General features: G+C 43.6%; 2 protein-coding genes across 2 annotated transcripts in view; both read right to left on the bottom strand.

Moving 5' to 3' along the window:
* Nucleotides 1-13,265, bottom strand: part of LOC105694538 (forkhead box protein P1) — a 48,434-nt gene extending 35,169 nt beyond the window's left edge. Inside the window, exon 1 of the mRNA XM_012415309.2 lies at nucleotides 12,333-13,265. The gene's annotated coding sequence lies outside the window, so the exon portion shown is untranslated. The remainder of the gene's footprint in view (nucleotides 1-12,332) is intronic.
* Nucleotides 13,266-13,397: 132 nt separating this feature from the next.
* On the bottom strand, nucleotides 13,398-18,104 carry LOC105694539 (aminoacylase-1). The gene is made up of 5 exons (XM_012415310.2): nucleotides 17,861-18,104; nucleotides 16,318-16,487; nucleotides 15,464-15,967; nucleotides 14,741-15,031; nucleotides 13,398-14,634 (listed from the first exon to the last, which is right to left on the bottom strand). Exons 1-5 carry the CDS (start codon nucleotides 17,955-17,957, stop codon nucleotides 14,491-14,493), a joined length of 1,206 nt encoding a protein of 401 aa, XP_012270733.1. The 5' UTR covers nucleotides 17,958-18,104; the 3' UTR covers nucleotides 13,398-14,490.
* Between the last annotated feature and the right edge of the window lie 274 nt (nucleotides 18,105-18,378).

An 18,378-nucleotide genomic window follows, 5' to 3' on the forward strand; every position in this document is an offset into this window, starting at 1 on the left:
CAGTTTAAGAATGTCATTATTTTCGCCGGTACTTGAAACATTAACATTTACATCATTAGCGTATATATACGCTCAGTTTTCCTGGTCACTATCACCGGAGCGTACAGATATGCGCTCAATTTTACTAGTCACTATCATTCAGCCTGAAATTTCGCCGATAAGGGCCCTTGTTTCATACTTCCTTATGATGCAAATGGGTTAATGTACCACCTTAAGCTTGCACCACTCCATTGTAGCCAAGGAACATGCTCATAAATTGTGGATTTACAAACGTTTCAAATGTATAATAGTTTACATACATTGGGCATTTATGCGCAAATAATTAATATCAGATAGTTATTATTCGGAAATTTCATGTTACGTTAGATTTTCTTCGGCTGAAGAAGAAAGTGGGGTATAGAGGGTTAGTTCTGAAGGTCGCGGAAAAGTTGGAAAAAATTGGAAAAAATTAAATAAATAAAAATCGTGAAAAACTGACAAAATACGGAACGTCGGTTAACTCGGCCAACAAAGGTGCCACTTTTTCAGCGGTTAATTCGCGCCGAGGGGAAAAGGCCGGGCGCCGTTAAGCAACCCGCGATCGTTTCTATTAGCAAACGCGAATGTACACGATAATGCTCCGTAGGTGGTAGACGCGATTTCTCGTCGGTCACGGTACACGTAATATCAAAGAACGCGCCTGACGAAAGTTATACAGTGTGCCCATCAGTTTGAACTTTCGTGCGAAACGCGTTCCCGTGTCGTGCACGCCATAACCAGGAAGCTTCATTCATCTCAAGCCATAAACGCCGCGAACAATATCATTTCCCGAAATACACCCGATTAATAACGCTCAGAAAATGATTAACCGATAATACCTTAAAATCGTCAAACTTAATTCCCTAAAGTTAAAGCATTCAATCGAGGCGTAACATCACCAAAAAAAAAAAATGAAACTTATTTTCTTTTTTGGGTATGTCGACAGTACATTACATTATTACGCAGAAAATGAGCAGCGCCAAAAAATCAAAGTTGAGTACATCAAATAATCACGTACATAGTTTATCATATCGATACGAGGCTATGTACAAGTATACTCTAAATTAAAATCACTATCTTCATGTTACCCTAGACGATACATGTGCCAGAAATGATGAAAATGGTCCAAGTAAAAATCTAAAAAAAAAAAAATGAGATTCATTGATTGCAATAAGGTTAGTTTCCCAAGAAAAAATTACTTAGGCCTCTCCGTCATCGATGCACGTGTTAGTATGATTATTTTTAATTTCGACTTTCGTTTTAGGCTTAACGGGGTTGCAATTTTTTTCTGACGAACGGTGTAAAAAAACGAGTACGCATCTCGCGATGAGTTCCGTCCTCGTATATGCGGGAACGCGTGAAGGGCAATTAGTTGATAATGACGACGACGGCGGCGAATCGAAATTACCCGAGCCATTGCACCAGACTTTGGCTGAGATATATTATCAAAGTTCATGGGAAAGTGGCCGGGATGAGAATGGAAATGACTGGTTAGTCGAACCTCTCGCCGTGCTCGTTAGTGTTTACGAAACAAGATAACAAAAAAAAGGGAAAAAATTACGCATGCCAAATTTATTCTTGAATATTCCCGCGATACGTATCCAGGAGCAACGGCAATCAATCATCCCACAATTTCGGCGAAAATATCTCATACCCTTCAAACTATATTTTTTTCCCTTTTAAGAAACGAGGTCGACAGAATAAAGAGCGCCGACAATGGACGATTCCGTACGATGTGCCTAATCAAGAATTTATCCTAAGAGCACCGGGGCTCGATTTCCTCTAACCTGGCGATTGGGAATAAAACACAGTTAACACGCCGCTTATCAGTGATCGACTTCTAGGCCCGGCAAAAATACCGGAAATGACGTAGAATGTCTTTCCGGAAGCGATTTCCGTCGCTTCGCCGCCGGTCTACGAGAAACTGGGTCGCGAAGAGGTACACTCGAGGTACGTCAATGAAGTGGAAGCAAAAAGAGGAAACAGGAAAACAAACGCGAGAAATAAAACTGACCTCGACTCTTGCCTCCATTACTTTTTTTTTTCCCGCCACTCCATCCCGTGGGAAATCCCGAGAGTTCGATCGAGACTATTTTCTGGTAAATCGTCCTCGATGGGCATCGCCATTTCATGAAGCAATGACACATCTCTCCGACAAATATTAATAATTTGTATATCGAGTANACATATACATAGACCTCGGGAAATTCTACTCTTAAAAATCGCATCGGACAAGAATACCAGGTCTAAGGGGAACTTTTTCCGATCGCTGTAAGACCTCCCCCCTTCACCCCTCTGCGAGTGCTAACTCGGGCGTATTATTTAATATTCCAGCATGTAATGGTATTATTGTCGAGGAGGCCGGCAATGGAACACCCTCGGTAGAAAGCAAGGAAATCCGAAGCCACGTAATCCATAGAAGTGTTACGACTCGGAGAGGGCGTGCCAAGCGAATCTCGGATGGTTTCAGGACGAACAATCGAAGCTTTGCGAAACGAAGGCTCGTCGAAAGACTTCATTTTTCATCGTTAAAAAAAAAATTGGAAAACCACAAGGTTCATCGTAAATCTGTACGATCCGTATGATCTAAATAATCTGCGCTCCGGCAAATTATTAAACGCGGAAAATTCGATCGGGCCGGCCTGAATCGAAAGCCATTTTCGCGGAACAATACGACAAGGGGCATTATATATCGCGAGGCTGTAATTAAATTCCTGGAAAATAACGTTACTTCGCGTTACTTTCTTAGAGGCGATTGCTGAATCCGCTTTCAAGGTGTTTAATGAAGCCCGGTTCCCGGGTCTCTGAGGAGGGGCATATTCTTCGGACTGGCGAAATTTAGTCCCAAAGCATGTCTCCGTCGACAATTTTTAGAACTCCATACATATATATACATACATACATGCTGAACGTCTGATCGTACTTGCGTTTTTTGCGCATTCTACTCAAGTACGATTTTGCGAGACTCCCAAAATACCTCCTCTACCATTAATCTACAATTGTCCGTGTCTATCCACCTGATAACAAAGTCGGATCGATTCTTGGATCTGAAATATTAAATTTTGAGCATTTCGGACCCGCGCACCCTATCAGATTTTGTTATTATATATGTACATATAAAAGGCGAAACAAACTTGCGCTGATAAAAATCGATGGAAATTTACGCACATTTTTAAGTCGGATCGATTCTTGGATCTGAAATATTAAATTTTGAGCTTTTCGGACCCGCGCGCCCTATCAATTTTTTTTAGTTATATATGTACATATAAAAGGCGAAACAAACCTGCGCTGATAAAAATCGATGGAAATTTACGCACAGTTTTACACTCTTCGTAAACTGAAGTGTCACGTGAAAAAAAAAATCATAAAATAGAAAAATGTATAAATACGCGTGACATTGTATATTTGCCATATTAGTGCATTTTTACTTTAAGGGTAATATTACATTATACTTTTCTTTAACTTGGATGCCGAATGTGATGTTATAGAGACCATGCAATTTAATAAGTGTGTAATTGCTTGAAAACGGGAAGCGTGCGATAATTGACATGTCATTCGATCATGTTCAATGAAAACAATTCAGTGGTAGCTAGTAATGGTTACATCTGTAACCCTTAGTGTACTCAATATTCCCTGCCATCCTATATCATGTGCTCCCATGTGCAACGCGCATCTGCCGACCTTTATTCCGCCATTTTGAGCTAGTGGGTCTATAGAGAGCTGGATTCTCCTTTCCGAAACAGAACCGCAAAGCAAAGCTCCGTTTAACGATGTACAAAGAACAATCCCCCCGCAAAAGGATATAAATCCGAACCACCAAACCACTAAAAACGATGAAATACTTAATATTCTACCCAGACCATTTCATTGTTTAACGTCCACCTTGATTCTTCAACCTCTTGCAATACTTAAGTGGTTCTCAGCCCGTGTTCCGCATATCTTCGAAATGAAACCTCTCCTGGCATGATAATACGTGTAAATTCCCATGTTACAAAAGGGATCCGATTCGAAAAGTTAAATGCTATATCTAGCAGTTAATCACCATATACATTCCCCTTTGTCTCAATATTGAAACCATTTGCGTAACGCCTTCATGAATGCCAATGCCTCATTCTCTTAATCACTGACATTTGGAGTGAAATACAAAAGAACGCAAATAAAAACAATAATTACGCCCAAGGCAGGCAGTGCCGACCGCGTAAAGCGGTAATGTTACTAAAGACGAATTAAGAATAATTATTAATACCTAACGATTCTAATCAATTTGGCGATCGCGCACCAATCTTTTTTTTTTTCTTCATTTACGTTGCACTTTATATTTTATCCTTACTTTTACGTCTTTGACGATTTTCCACAAATGTTCCTCACGACTGAAAATGGGGGACTTCAAAAAAGCTAAGAACCACTGACCTAACCTAACCTATATGCGTATATAATTAATCCTAGCTTCTGCGCGCATATAAACGAGTACGCTTAGGTTAGCCTCCCAAGTAAAATTGGAAAGACCGCGTCTCTCGCGGGGTGGAGGCGCCACGTCGATTTAAAAATGAGAAAAGCATCTCTTTCGCGAGCCGTCTGGGCGAACGGCGGCGGGAGAGTCGTACAAAAGCCTTGATTACCGGAACAGAGCACCACTCCACCCGGACCCTGCGAAACGGAGGATCGCCGTTCTTACGACACCTCGAAACCGCAATATCCCCAAGCCCCGACACCAAAAGCGACTTGCACAACTCATATATATATACATAATAAAAATATGAAGCTGTATGAGAATTATGAACCTTCTATACATATAAAAGTATCCATGCACGTGTACGCAATGCGCATGTCGACATGCACCTTGAAACACCTGCAGGACAGGGATAAAAAGTAGCAAGACCATTTTCAGAAACTCACAAAAAAAAAAAAAAACGCCGAGAAAACCGAAATTAGACAGCAAAGAAATCGGTGCAAGGCCGTGAGTTGGAAGTGAAATTTCCTAGTTAAAGGGAATTATTGCTAATCATAATTAATATTTCATGAAATACCCTTACGCGCTCGTCACTGTCTCGAGTACAATACCAACATGGAGAAATAAATATTAAGATGATATGAAGGTATCAAAGAGGTCTCATGATATCTCATATAGAATGACCCCTTCATGACACCTTAAGGGGATGTGAAAGTGGCATCCGAAAGCTCAATTGTTCATAAAACTTTTCTACAAACTGAGTGTCTCAAATCGTTTCATACTTTAAAACGTGAATATGAAGACCCTAAGGTAGGTCCTGAAACTCGGGAAATTTCATTTTCTCTATAGACTATTTTTAAAATACCTACAAAGAAATTGGAAAAGAATTGAAATTTCATGAGTTTCAGGACCTTCCTTATAGCCTCCCTATTCACGTTGTAAAGTTTCAAACTATTCGGTAAACCGAATTGAGAGAAAAGTATTGTAAACAAAACCTCTTCGACGCCACTTTCACATCACCTTAAGGTGCGACACTACCGTGATATGAGAAATTTCTATTAAAAAATGACAATTCGCACGCACGCAATATGCGTTCACGTTGGAGCGTGTATAGGTGCAGTTTTATATATACGTACACAATCACGCGTATCCGGACAAGGCCCCACTGTAATAGGGCCCGGGACTGGATTTCGGGCCCGACCAGCCCGCAGGATATTCCCTGCGGTGGGCATATGGCGGGGGCAGGGTAGAATTCCCAGAAGGTTCCCACGGTCAACAGTTTTCCGGGGCCCGACCCTGTTGTTTCTACCTTTTCGAGAAACCCCGCTCTCTCCCCGTGGAAAAGTACCCGAAGGCCCTGCACCGCCCCAGGCCCCAAAAATTCGTACCCCTCCGGTTTGCACCTTTCGAGCCCCGAAATGAATCGCGTTGTTTCTTCTTCAATTCCTATCTTCAAATGTCCCGGCTTATTCTATACAACTAAACGTAGTTCTTGAACAATCGATCGACCCCAGACAAAAAACGTCAAAACGCTTCGCGGGCGATACTTGAAAATTTAAATAAAAAAAAAAAAAGAATGTACGCACGAACGGCATTAAGGCGACACGAAAGTGCCATCCAAGGAGTTAACCGTTTATAAAGCTTTCCTCTAAACTTAATGTACTCAATTCTTTTGAAACCTTGCCACGTGAACACGGAGGTCCCATGAAGTCTCAATTTTTATACAAAACTTAGAAAATGTTTATAAACCGTTTTTGTATTTAATAAAAATTTCATGAGGGTCGGGACCTTCCTTAGGGCCTCCACGTTCACGCGGAATGTTTCAAAGAATTCAGTGGCACCCTGTTCAGAGAACAGTTTCCCAAACAATGGATCCCTCATATGCCACTTTCATATCGTCTTAATTGTAACGATTGTTTTTTTTTTCTTTTTGCTTCTTTTTAATCCGAGGGTGAGGAAACATTTTTACGGGATTATGTTAATGGTCACGACGGGTCGTTCGAGAAGTGAAATATACGCGATTGGCGCCGTGGATAGATGTGGCAGAGGAATACGTTAAATGCCCCCCTTAAACATCTCGCCTCGTGGGGCCCTGCATGAATGGATCTTATGCACCAGATCTATGCGCATCCCGCTTATCGCTCCAGATATGTCACATGCTCGGTCGACACATGTCGGAACGAAACACATGCTAAACGAGGGGCAAACGTCGCACCTTTCCGGCGACCAGATGTCATCCAACTTGGCCGTTTCCGCCGACTTATACGAGTTAACTTCCGCTTTTAAATGAATGCCAGAATCAGGGCGCAAACGTGCACATCGATGCTTCTAATCGTTAACACAAAATTCACAAGATCCAATTAAACGAGTTACGAATTTCACGAGCAAGATTACAGGAACTATTACTACTTTCCTTTTCTGGTAACATATTAATATTATAAACATTACATGAATATAAAATTGCATAATTAGAATTAGAACAAAAGTTAAAGGAGGTGCAGTAAAGGCCTCTTAAGTTATATGAATTGATACTTTTTTTTATTAAAAAAAAAAAGCTGGTTTTTGTTTAGCTATCAATTTGTCTGGTGACCGTACAAGTAGGTGTACAAGGAATGTCTGTAAACCTGATGTTAACTAAAGACACGTGGTATGACGGATTCTACCATACACCTCATCTTGTTCTCTCTTTATCTTTTCCCCTCATATTTTATTAATATAAGCCGTCAAATATATTAGCAAGTGTAAACCCTGCGTTACCTGGACCCGTTTCAACTTTTTTTAAATAAAAAAAAAATAAAAAAATCCTGCTATGCTTTCGTTCGTCAATAGGCTTCCTCATCTAACGAACTAATGAAACAAAGCGCATGCACTTTGCGAGATCATAAAAAAACATACCTGTAAAAATAAGTCCAGTAGATTCCGAGTTCATCGCGCGCATACAAACGTTCGTCATTATGTACATAATATGTCTTTATATATATATATAAAACTACAGAATATAAAATACGCAAATATATGCAAGAAAGTATGTGGAACAGAGGTTAAAAATCCACTGACTTAGTCATGCATTTCAATTAACGGAAAGTGAATATTAATTAATATTGATATTAATATTAATTCGTACGCTTTTCTTACGACACTTGCGACGTCAAGGCTTACAGTAGGCAAACGAAAAGCATTTTACCTACCTGAAGAAAAAAATAAATAAAACGTATTTCGAGTTACGAATAGTTATCGACACTTTAGAGGGACATCCGTGATAAGGAATATCGAACCAGGGAGGAAACTCGACGGAAATTGTCCGGGAAACGGTCTACTCGAAGAGTGCGACCATTCACCGCGTGCACTAAATATCCGGTATCACTGGAGGCCGTTATCACCGGTGAATGCGTCGGCCTTATCGGGCGTGAAACGAGTGTAACCGATAGAGGCGGTCAATACGAGTACTACGGATTATCTAATACATTACACGACGCGTTACGATTTCTTTTCCCCTTTCCTTCCCGCCTCACCTCCTTTCTTCTCGTCTACCAATTCCGTGCTCCTTATCAGAGGATTTTCAAAATCTCACATCGCTGCCAGCACACAAAATGATACAAAGGAAAATGTCTTCAAAGGAATTTTTGTTTCTAGGCACATTTCAATGCATATTTAAATTTATATCAACATGAATTATTCATCTCGTTGATAACATTTTATTATTCGAGTAGGCGATATAAAGCGAACCTCGTGCGGTACGATTACACCGAGCGAAAGAATCACTTCCTCGAGGAAAGAAAAATTAATTTTTGCGTAAACTGAATCTTTACTGATTGAATGAAATTAAGGCGAATTACAAAGAATACCTCATTTTCCTAAGCTCAACCTTGCAAAATCCATTGGCGTTACATTTTCCGTGCAGAAAAGCGTTGGAATGAAAAGTTGATTCACCTACAAGATCGAAGTACTTCGACAAAATGAATATTACAACAAACTGAAATTTAAATCAGTCACCGGTGAACTCGTTCTTGCATCAACTCGAAGCAACATTTCTTCCCCATTAATCCTTTTATATTGAAAATACTAAGTAGTTCGAGTTCAACGTAACACTCTATTAAAAATATACAACAGCCATTAATATTTTCAATACTCGAGACCAATTTCGTGCAAAATTTATTTCGCATAATTATTTCATTTCATTTAATTTTGCGCCTGATATTCGTTCACCGTGTCGTTTGGATTGCAACGCTAATGATTATTGCAAAATCAATTTTACTCGAACCAAGGAACTCCCATGTGTCAAGAAAGCTTCAGATCGCTGTATCAATGAAATTCCCTTAGGAAGTAAATATTTCACTCGGTGGACGGTTTTCCGATTCATTGACGGGTAGTCAAAATGCGTATAAATATTCACTGTGCTTTACCTTCCGACTCTTGCGACGACACTCGGGGGATGAATGGGACAAGAGACGAGCGTCGCAACGAGCGCCCTCGAAGAGCGACCGTTTAGGACTGGCAAAGCTTGAAAATAATGTTTTCGGTTTTAATAAGTCCAGGCCCGAAGGAGGAGAAGGAGGAGGAGGCAATACATCGGATTTGAATTCCCATCAAAACGGTCCTCTACCGGCGGACACAATGAATATTCATCGACAGGTAGCTTCGCTACGAGCCGAAATTCCCGTAGTCTATGAATCGGTCCCCGAATAATGGCGACCTTTTCCGACCTCGACAATAGGCCGACCCGAGTAGGCCTCTAATTGCCCCCAGGTAATCGTTTACAGGAGGTGTGAGACCCTTTAATGACCTGCATTTTCCATACCCCTTCCCCGAAATTTGTCCTTACAAACGACCTCGGTCCCTGTCTTCCCAATCGGGTTTATCTAAATGAAGCGCGTAAAAGGTACCTAGCTGTAAAACTAGTCGGATTTCGCGCGGCCGATAAGTTCCAACAATAAATCTCTCTCTCGAATTCGAAAACCGAAATCGAGCCAATCCCCGAACACCTTAGACCGATTTATGAATGGCCATCGAACTCGGCCAATTGTCTTGCTGAGGGCTCGACGAAATTTAATACAAAAAATAATAGCGATTTCGATGTCCAAAAGTGAGCCGGAAGATTCCGAGAGTCGTCAAATAGGTCTCTAAAAGCCGACTCTTAAGCGGATAAGGGAGCACTTCATTGGCGAAATTAATTTCTCCCAATATATTTCTAGGATCGGAAAAGAAAAAAAAAATTCATCATTCGACACGAGTTTCTTGGTATCAATGCAACATCGGCTCATTGTCTGTTACAAGTCCCTTTCCAGTCGGTACGGAACAGACTAAGAGAGGTGCGGGGCAGCGGACGGTGTCGCGCGCGTACGAAATGTTTATTTACGTTCGATGCGCCCGTTACGCGGCGCTCTCGTTCCCGGCGGCGCCTCGCCCCCCTCTAGTGTCTCGCTCCCCCTCGCGGCGCGGCGCCTCGCTCTCGCTCGCTCCCACTCGCTCGGTGAATGTCGCTACGCGCCTCGGCCGTGGGTTGCGCGGGCCGCGCGCGACAATGCGCGCTCCGCAGAATGAACGAGAAAGGGGCAACAGCGGCGGGAGGGAGGGGAGCATCTGACGTAACGAGCGCGTAATACTTTTAACTCTTGAGTACAAACAAATCATGCGGCGTGGACGAGAAGTTACCTCGCGCATCGTAGGCGCGGCAAAGGTGGCTCGAAAATCAGGGTTCGTCGAAATAACGACGTCATTTGGGAATTAAATTAAAAAAAAAAAAAATGGGCAGCAGTCGATGTAGAATGGCAGATTCTCGCGAGATATCTTAACGAACGGCGTGTCATAGATCATTCGGTGGTAGTTTAGTTGTAAATATTATTTCCCCAGGAATGGAAGAAAACGTTGAGGTTAGGGCGAGGCTGCCCGATGGGTCGCTATTTCGAGCTATTCGAGTAACCGCGGCCGACTTCAGGGCGCGAAAGCCGAGCTTAGTCGCCTCTTGAAAGTCGTCGGAATCAAGTCAGTCTCCTCGTCGTTGCGAGGCCGTCACTTGTCATCGGTGTTCCCACGAAAAACAGAGAAAAAAAAAAATAGTATACCGTGTATCAAAGGCGCCCAGGTCAAAATGATCTTTCGCCCGCGATGCACGCGATACTCTTCGTCCATCTTATTTTCCTTGTGATATATAGGAAGAACGTCAAAAATTTGTTAAACCAAGATTAAATACCTCCAAACGACCCTAAACAATTAATATTATAGTATCAGTCTCCGACTGGCGCACTTATCATTACATGCCGCGATATTTCTCCCCTAGAGTTTGTACCCTCCTGCGCGAATTTTCCATTAAAAATTACAAGAAAAGGAGAAAAAATAAAAATAAAAATAATGGATTACCATTCATAGGACAGAAATGAATCATTACGACCCATACCGGTAATTTTACAATCGCGTCCTTGGGAGTGCCTTATCTCCTTGTAAGCTACTCCGATAAAACTCCAATCGCGACATGTAAGAAGTAAACAAACAAAATCCGATACTGCAAGACCGTGAAATTTTTACCACGTGGCGAACTGAAAAGAAAAATAAAACATAAAAAGAAAAACCCTGAAAGAAAGAAGAAAATAATAAGTCGAAAGAGGACAGCGTAACTGGACGATTTAATCGGCGAGAATTGAATGGCGTTTTTTACAAGAAAGCAAAACCCTAATCGCATCAAGCGCCGAAGAAGCGAACTTCCGAAGCGATCGGAAATCGGCTTCGGAGTACGTTTACTTTCTCGCGTGTCAATTGTTCCCCCGATGCCCCGGCAAGGAAAGAGAGGGAGGGAGGGAGAAAGAAAAAAAAATGAAGAAAAACAGACAACACAAAGTTCATTCAAGTTCGCGGTTTTCTCCTACGTCATATGTCCGCATCATCGATCACGTCTCGTGTCAATAGTATCTCCATTTCCTCGCCAAGAAAGCACATCTACATCTAGATTCGCGTAAACGATCACGATTGAGCCTAGAAATCTGCATCATTAAATAAACCATCCAACCAGATACACGACTTAACCCAACAAATGAAAAATAAGAGCCCGTCCAGCAATTCCCACATTTCGGGATTTCCCCCTCTAAACTAAATCTTTTCCACGCTGGACTTAAAAGCGAGTAATAAACACATCGGCCATTTTAATTTACCCCGCACCAGAGAACGAACGGCCCAATTTCCCCCGTTGATTATTCAAGCGACCCGCGATTGCGAATTTTCCATCGTACGTAACGAACGGCAAAAGATCAAAGGACACCGCATGCTCGAAAAGCTAATCAACGCGTAAACGGGGAAACAACATGGCGGCTCAAAACATGCCCGGCATGCAGCTGTCTAGAAATCGGAGGATTAGCCGGCAGAATTTTCGGACGACCCGGGATTAAGGGGGCCGGCCGAGTTCCGGGAACTTGGGTGCGGGGCATTTCGGCAGGTTTCGGGGGAGGGGAAATCAGCACGGGGTTTATGGGGGGGCGTCTGAGCGGACAATGGGAGAGGCCCGAAGGAGGCTCGGCGACGTCGACCGGGGTTCGGGTTTTGGGAGGATCGGCAAGGCCGAGAGAGCCCGGGGCCTTTGTTAGGGTCCGTCGGCGGAGCGCGGGATCCCGTGCGCGCGCGCATAATGGGGAGCGAGACAGAACAAGGGAGAATGAAAGAGAGAGAGAGAAAGACATGTCGCGGGCACGCGGTCTAAAAATACCGGGTCGGCCGCGTCGTCGCCGTCGGGCCGCGTCAGCGCGACGCGGTGACAGGGAAGCATCTACGGGAAGTCTCGGGCGACCCGACGCGACGGCGGCGGCGGCGAGACGTTTCCCTCGGCGCGGGTGTTATTCGCGGGTAGGCTCGTGGAGGAGCCGCGCTCGAGGTCACCTACCGTGTATACGACGAGCCTCGGGTTACGTCGTCCTCGTGTCCACGCACCGGTCTCACACATATATGTATTTACGTGGAATAAATGCGATTTCGGGCAGCGACCATGTATAGACGGACACCGACACGGGGCCCCCGTTCACGGAACTGAGGAGCAACGTTGACGGGCCGAGCCGTGAACAAAGACCACGCACGATTTCAAATCCCGTATGGCCGATTGGCCCGGTTGGATCACGTGACCGGTGGGGCCGGCGCGCTATTGGTCGGCCGCGGCGAGGTGCGAGGACATTTTAAATTGCACACCCAATGCACATGGCCGACAAAGGAGAGAGCCGCCCGGAGGGACCGAGCTCGAGATATGCCACTGGCCGCGGACGTCACTCGCGGGGCACGCGAGTAGCCGGTGAAAAATACACGCCTGCGCGGTAAAAGAGGCGCGAGCACAAGGTACACGGGGCACCGTACGGCGGCGGTCTGACGGCCGAGACCGAGCGGAGGGGCTGAGCGGCGGCGACGAGGCTAAGCGCGTGCCCCCACCTCCCTACCTTACCCGCTTCAAAATGGCCGCGGCCCGAGCCCCGCGTGGAAACTGACAGTTTACGCGGTAACCCCGCATTATTTTGACTCCCGAACACCGGCGATCCCTCGCCCGCGCGACGGCGCGTCCCTTTCGCCCGGTATCTCTCGCAATCTCGGGATTTCGGGAGAGAAGACGAGCACGGGGAAGCGTCGAAACGTCGGACGAGTCCAATGGCCCCGGGGGGGTAGGGGTGGCAGGGTGCCCCACTCGGGACAGGCCACTACGCGCGATGATGGCGGGAATGCACACGTACACACACAGGCTACACGCACGAGTCCGAGCACGTCTCCTTAACGCGGTGGAGAAGATTTCGCGCGGCACTGTCACCTCTCGAGACGTCTCCTCCGGTAAGAACGGTCACTCGGATGTCGTGACCGATTTTTCCTTTCTTATTTTTTTTTCTAATATTTTTTTATTTTTTGTGCAATTTCTCACCCAGTCACGGAGCAGGATCCCTGTACTGCTGGGGTCAATTGAGCCTTCCACCACTGCGATTCTTTTTGTATATTTCCGTAACCACTTTTAGGTAACATTATCTTTGTATATATAAATTACTTTCTCGCTATAACGCTCACTGAATTTATCTATGTGGATGTTGACGAAATTGGAAGACCTCCTTCCAAGATACCGATGCTCCAGGCTTGCACTTGACTCCTTGTTTTGGAAGTACGCAATCCCGTGTTTATGCTTCTTCACTCCCGTAAATCACATGGCTATTGTGGTTCCTAGTTGATAGTCTTGTGTTGTAAGACTTCTTTCATGGCACGAAATAGTACCAGATTATGCAGGAACGTCGCATCGGAGAATATTTTGTTGTTTTTCGGAAATCATCCAATTGGTTTGCCTCATTTAGTGGTACTAGGAGTAAATCATATTCTTTCTAGAATCTACTTCCATCTTTTGGTTCACGGGCTACATGCGTTGAAATATTCACCGATGTAATCGTACATATGTTTCATGTATACGATATCGATGACACGACAGGAGTTATCGTCTCTTTACTCTTATCCCATTCACGGTTATATCAACGTTTTACTGTAAGACATCCAGTTTTGTCTTTATATTTCTGAAAAATATATCTCTTTTCTTCAGTCTTCGTGACGGTAACTTAGATTTACTCTAGCTTGCAGTTTTAACATAAACCACTCAAATAATACACAAATGTATGCTCCTTTATCAACTGCATTGGCACAACCGCAATATCAATTTAAGAAATATTTAATTCCACATATATTCTCTTTTTAATCTTCTTTCAGAGTTCAAGGAATGTTTTAGAAGGAAGTTCTGTCTTCTTAACTCGTAGCAGCCATCGTATGGTGTTCCTTCATTCTTAATACCTCATATTCTCCATCTAACTATTATAGATTCCCTTGACCCTCTCTTTTTATAATATTTGTACACATTCTCATGCGTGCATAAAGCTTATAGACATGTACATTGACTGTTGCACATACGATTAACATACAACGTTCCATAAACGTTGCTAGCAGATTTACTCTACTATATCTCTTTTGATTAATTAAATTCTTGTACTTCACCGGTGAAAATATATTCTTCGTGTACGTTTTTAATTTCTTTCTATTCAAGCACTAGCCACAGCTGGTATTATTTTCTGATAAATTTCGATGCCACGTAAAAATATGTCCTTGTTCAAGAATTCATCATTACAGTGCAGAAGAATAGGAGTATTATTCATCGGAGAGAAACCAATAGCTGGTATGCCAACCTGTAAAGATTATTAACAATTGTTAAAAGTAGTTAAATTTAAATTCTGTATGTATCAATTAATGGATAATGGATACTGACAATTAAATGACAAAATGGACACTTACCAGTCGCACGAAACGGCTATCAGTTCCTCCTGGAAAGATACCAGTTTCTAAATTGACATTAATAGAATCGCAAGCTTTTTTTAATGCGGTCCAGAATGGATTGCTGTTGTCCAATTTTGTATTTTCTATTTGATTGTTCTTTTGTTCAAATTTCAAGCTCACTCCTTCTCCTGCTTCCTTGCACCACCCTCTGATTGTTTCTTCAAATTCCTTGTGATTTACTGTTGTTGCAAGGCGTATATCAAATGCAACTGATACGTTATCAGGTAACACGTTCATCTGCACACCTCCCTGAAAAATTGTAGTCAATTAATTTATGGACCATCAAATCTATTTTTAATATACCTCAATGATAATGAATTTATACAAGGTAAATATGGATCAATAAGATGACTGGGGTTCTTCACAGAATTAGAAGTTTAATGAATTATTAAGAGAATAGCATTTATGCTTAGAAAGAGATATGAAAACGGTTTATATAATGAAGGAAAAAGATCTAGCGCTACTTATGTTAAAAGTGTGTACTTACCAGTCTAAAAATTCCAATGTTCAGACATAAAAAAAGGAAATTTTACCAAATAAAGTGTAAGTTAAATATCTGTACATTACTATAGAATAGTTTGATGCACAGCTTTAAAGTAATTTTAATTCAACTGGTACGTTCATATCATTAAAACTAGGCTAGAATGTTCTTCATCTTTGAACGCCAATTTTGATACTTACTCGAAGCTGTGTAAGATTTATGGATGTGACATCACCCAATTTAACTTTGGGGTCTTCAAGTTTTGCTTTCTCCTTAGCTCGAAAATTCATAAATCGATCGATGATATGTTTTATCTTTTCTCCAGCTGTGTTGTCGAACATGATAGAACCATGGCCAGGTGTGCCAGGACACGTGATCCATACGTGCCATATTGATCTTTCGCCATAAAACAGGTAAAAGTTTTCAGTAGGTGATGCAGCACCTTCGTCTAATGAAAATCCAACATTGAGTGATTTGAAATCTTTTGTATGAACAAATTCTTTCATGCCTGGAGTTCCTCCGACTTCTTCTTCTGGCACAAATGAAACATGGATGGTTCTTTTAAATCGTTTTTTTTCAAGTTTAAAACGACGAATTGCTTCCAGATATTGAATACCAACACATTTCATGTCCTGACTGCCACGGGCATAAATGTTTTCTTTCTCATCCATTTCGGCACCAAATGGGGGATGAGTCCAATCATTCTGTTTAAAACATTTCATTATTACTTCATATTCTAGCATTATTTGTATAAACTAAAAATCCCTTGATATGGGTATGAAATTTGCAATATACTTTCATGTTCAGTGCCATTGAAGGAACCATTCTAATGATTGAGATTGTTTCATCTCTTTTTAATACACATATTTTTTTTATATTTTACATTGGATTTCCGATTCGATACAAGAATTAAGGTTGACACAGTACAGCGTTAATGGTATTAAATTTAAGCCATGTTATCAGTTCTGTATAATGTGCAACCTGGGGGATGATATGTTTTGCTTCTAAAAAATATTGAATATTGAATATTAATCATTAAAGATAACGTGCTTACAGGAAAAACTGGTACGACATCCATGTGGCTATTCAGGAGAATGGCTGGTTCCTCGGGAGCGGTGCCTTCCCATGTGATAACCACAACTGGCTTGCCGGGGGCGACATGATATATCCGTAGAGGTAAGTCGAGGGATTTAGCTTGCTTCCGTAAGAATGTAACGCACCCATCTGAAAAAATAGACAGTTATATTCGTTTCACAGAAGAATTTCAGTATTTTAAAGTACATTTCAGAAGCAAAAATCTCGAAAATATCAACAACGACAGGAATTAACCCTTTGCGGTCGCATTTTCCCAAGATCAAGAGGATTTTGGTGGCTGAGAGTAGACATACGACCGCAAAGGGTTAATAAAACACTTGGAAAAAATCTAACCCAAACTAGAAACATTTCATACTTTGCAACTGAATTCGAATGATATTACAAAATTTATAATTTAACCATGTAGGAGAAAAAAACCAATCCATAAAGATGCTTTGGTTTCAAAATACATTTTTTAAACAACGGCCATTATCAAGAAGTCCAGAAAACCAAAACTATGCCTTGCTACATTTCCATAGTAAAATGATACAATTACTTGCCATAATAACGTCAATAGGTCAATTCAAATAGAAACGATTACATAATTAGCCATTACAAGTTTGAGAAATTCTGGGATCTAAGTAACACCAAGATCCTTCTTCTATCGGTTCTTGTGATCAAAAGTTGTGCTAGGAACAATTCCGTGAAAAATGTCCAATAGAAACTAATAATAACCTCTTCGGTGTCCCGATCAAAGCGGCTAGTTTTACACGAATACGAGAACGTAATCTAGCCGGGTAAAAAAAAAAAATATCCTCCCACTTTGAGGAGACAGAAGCCTTGAACCAGTCGGCGCCACCCAGGTAACGCGTAATAGAGAACCGATGCAACGAGTAACAAGGATTTTAGGCTCGGCGACAATAAAAGCGAGGAAAAGAACGAACTTATGCAACACGAAGCGGCGAAAAACCTTTCCGGTGGCAAGCGGTCGCAAGAAACGCCGCGGCGTAGACGCGCGAGCCTCGAGGCAAGCTCCAATTTCCCGGGACGTGAGAAATCCGGGGGCGGAGAAAAATCGAAAAAACGTCCGTCCACCCCCTAGTACCCATGCAAGGCCTCGGCAACCCGAGCCTCGCGGTGGAAAATCATAAAAATAGAAATAACGGCCGCCACACAGGGTGGGGCAAGACAATGGCTGGATAGCGTCTCCGACGCTGCGTCGTTTTTCGGCGTCACGCCGGGCCCGCCGAGGGACGGCCAATTTTTCCCGAGCCCCGGCTCGATCCCCGTCCCTCCGAGTCGCGACGAGCGAGGCCGCCGGCGCGTCGGCCGGCAATCAGGAATTAATTGGGCGAACGAGGAAGCGCGTCGTTGAGCGACCCCGTTTCGTCGCGCGAGGGCCGGCCGCGACACGTCCGCGATTTTCCGATCTGCTCGGCCGAGCGGCCGGCTCCGGGCCGGTTCTCCTCGGGATTCTCCGCGTCTCGAGATGCCTGAACGGCGAACGGGCAGGGCTCTCTTACCGTATTCGACGTCCGGGTGGACCGACGGGATCCGCAGGTACTCTCGGAAATTCTCTACAGCTGTTGCGTCCAGCTGAGTCCGGGTCGGTAAGGACATTGCATGGCCTGCTGATCGTCGCGTCGGACGCCACTCGCTCGACTGTCACAGCAGACGCCCGGCTCCGGGGGCTTAAGCCAATTGGAGCCCCTTATCGGCCGTGACGTCACGCCGGCCGACCAATGGGGAGGCACGGACGGCGCTGCGCGCGTGGGCGCTGAAAAATCAAAGATTCGAACGGGCTTCTCGTCGCGACGCGACGCCGCCGCGCGCGAGCTTCGCTCCCCCCGCTCGCCCCGCCGGCCCCGGCAACCGTGGCCGGCCGAAGCCGCGACCGGACTGGATAATCGTGGATAACTGTCGCTGGGCCGCCCTGTGCCCGTTGCTTCTGCCCGCTTCGGCTTGCTTCTGCCTGTTGCGACGTGTTGCAGTCTGCACCGACCGACTGGATCCGCGCCGCCTATGACGCTCCCATTGCCCC

Source organism: Orussus abietinus, unplaced genomic scaffold, assembly GCF_000612105.2.
Source record: "Orussus abietinus isolate OABI.00-Male unplaced genomic scaffold, Oabi_2.0 scaffold20, whole genome shotgun sequence".
NCBI lineage: Eukaryota > Metazoa > Arthropoda > Insecta > Hymenoptera > Orussidae > Orussus > Orussus abietinus.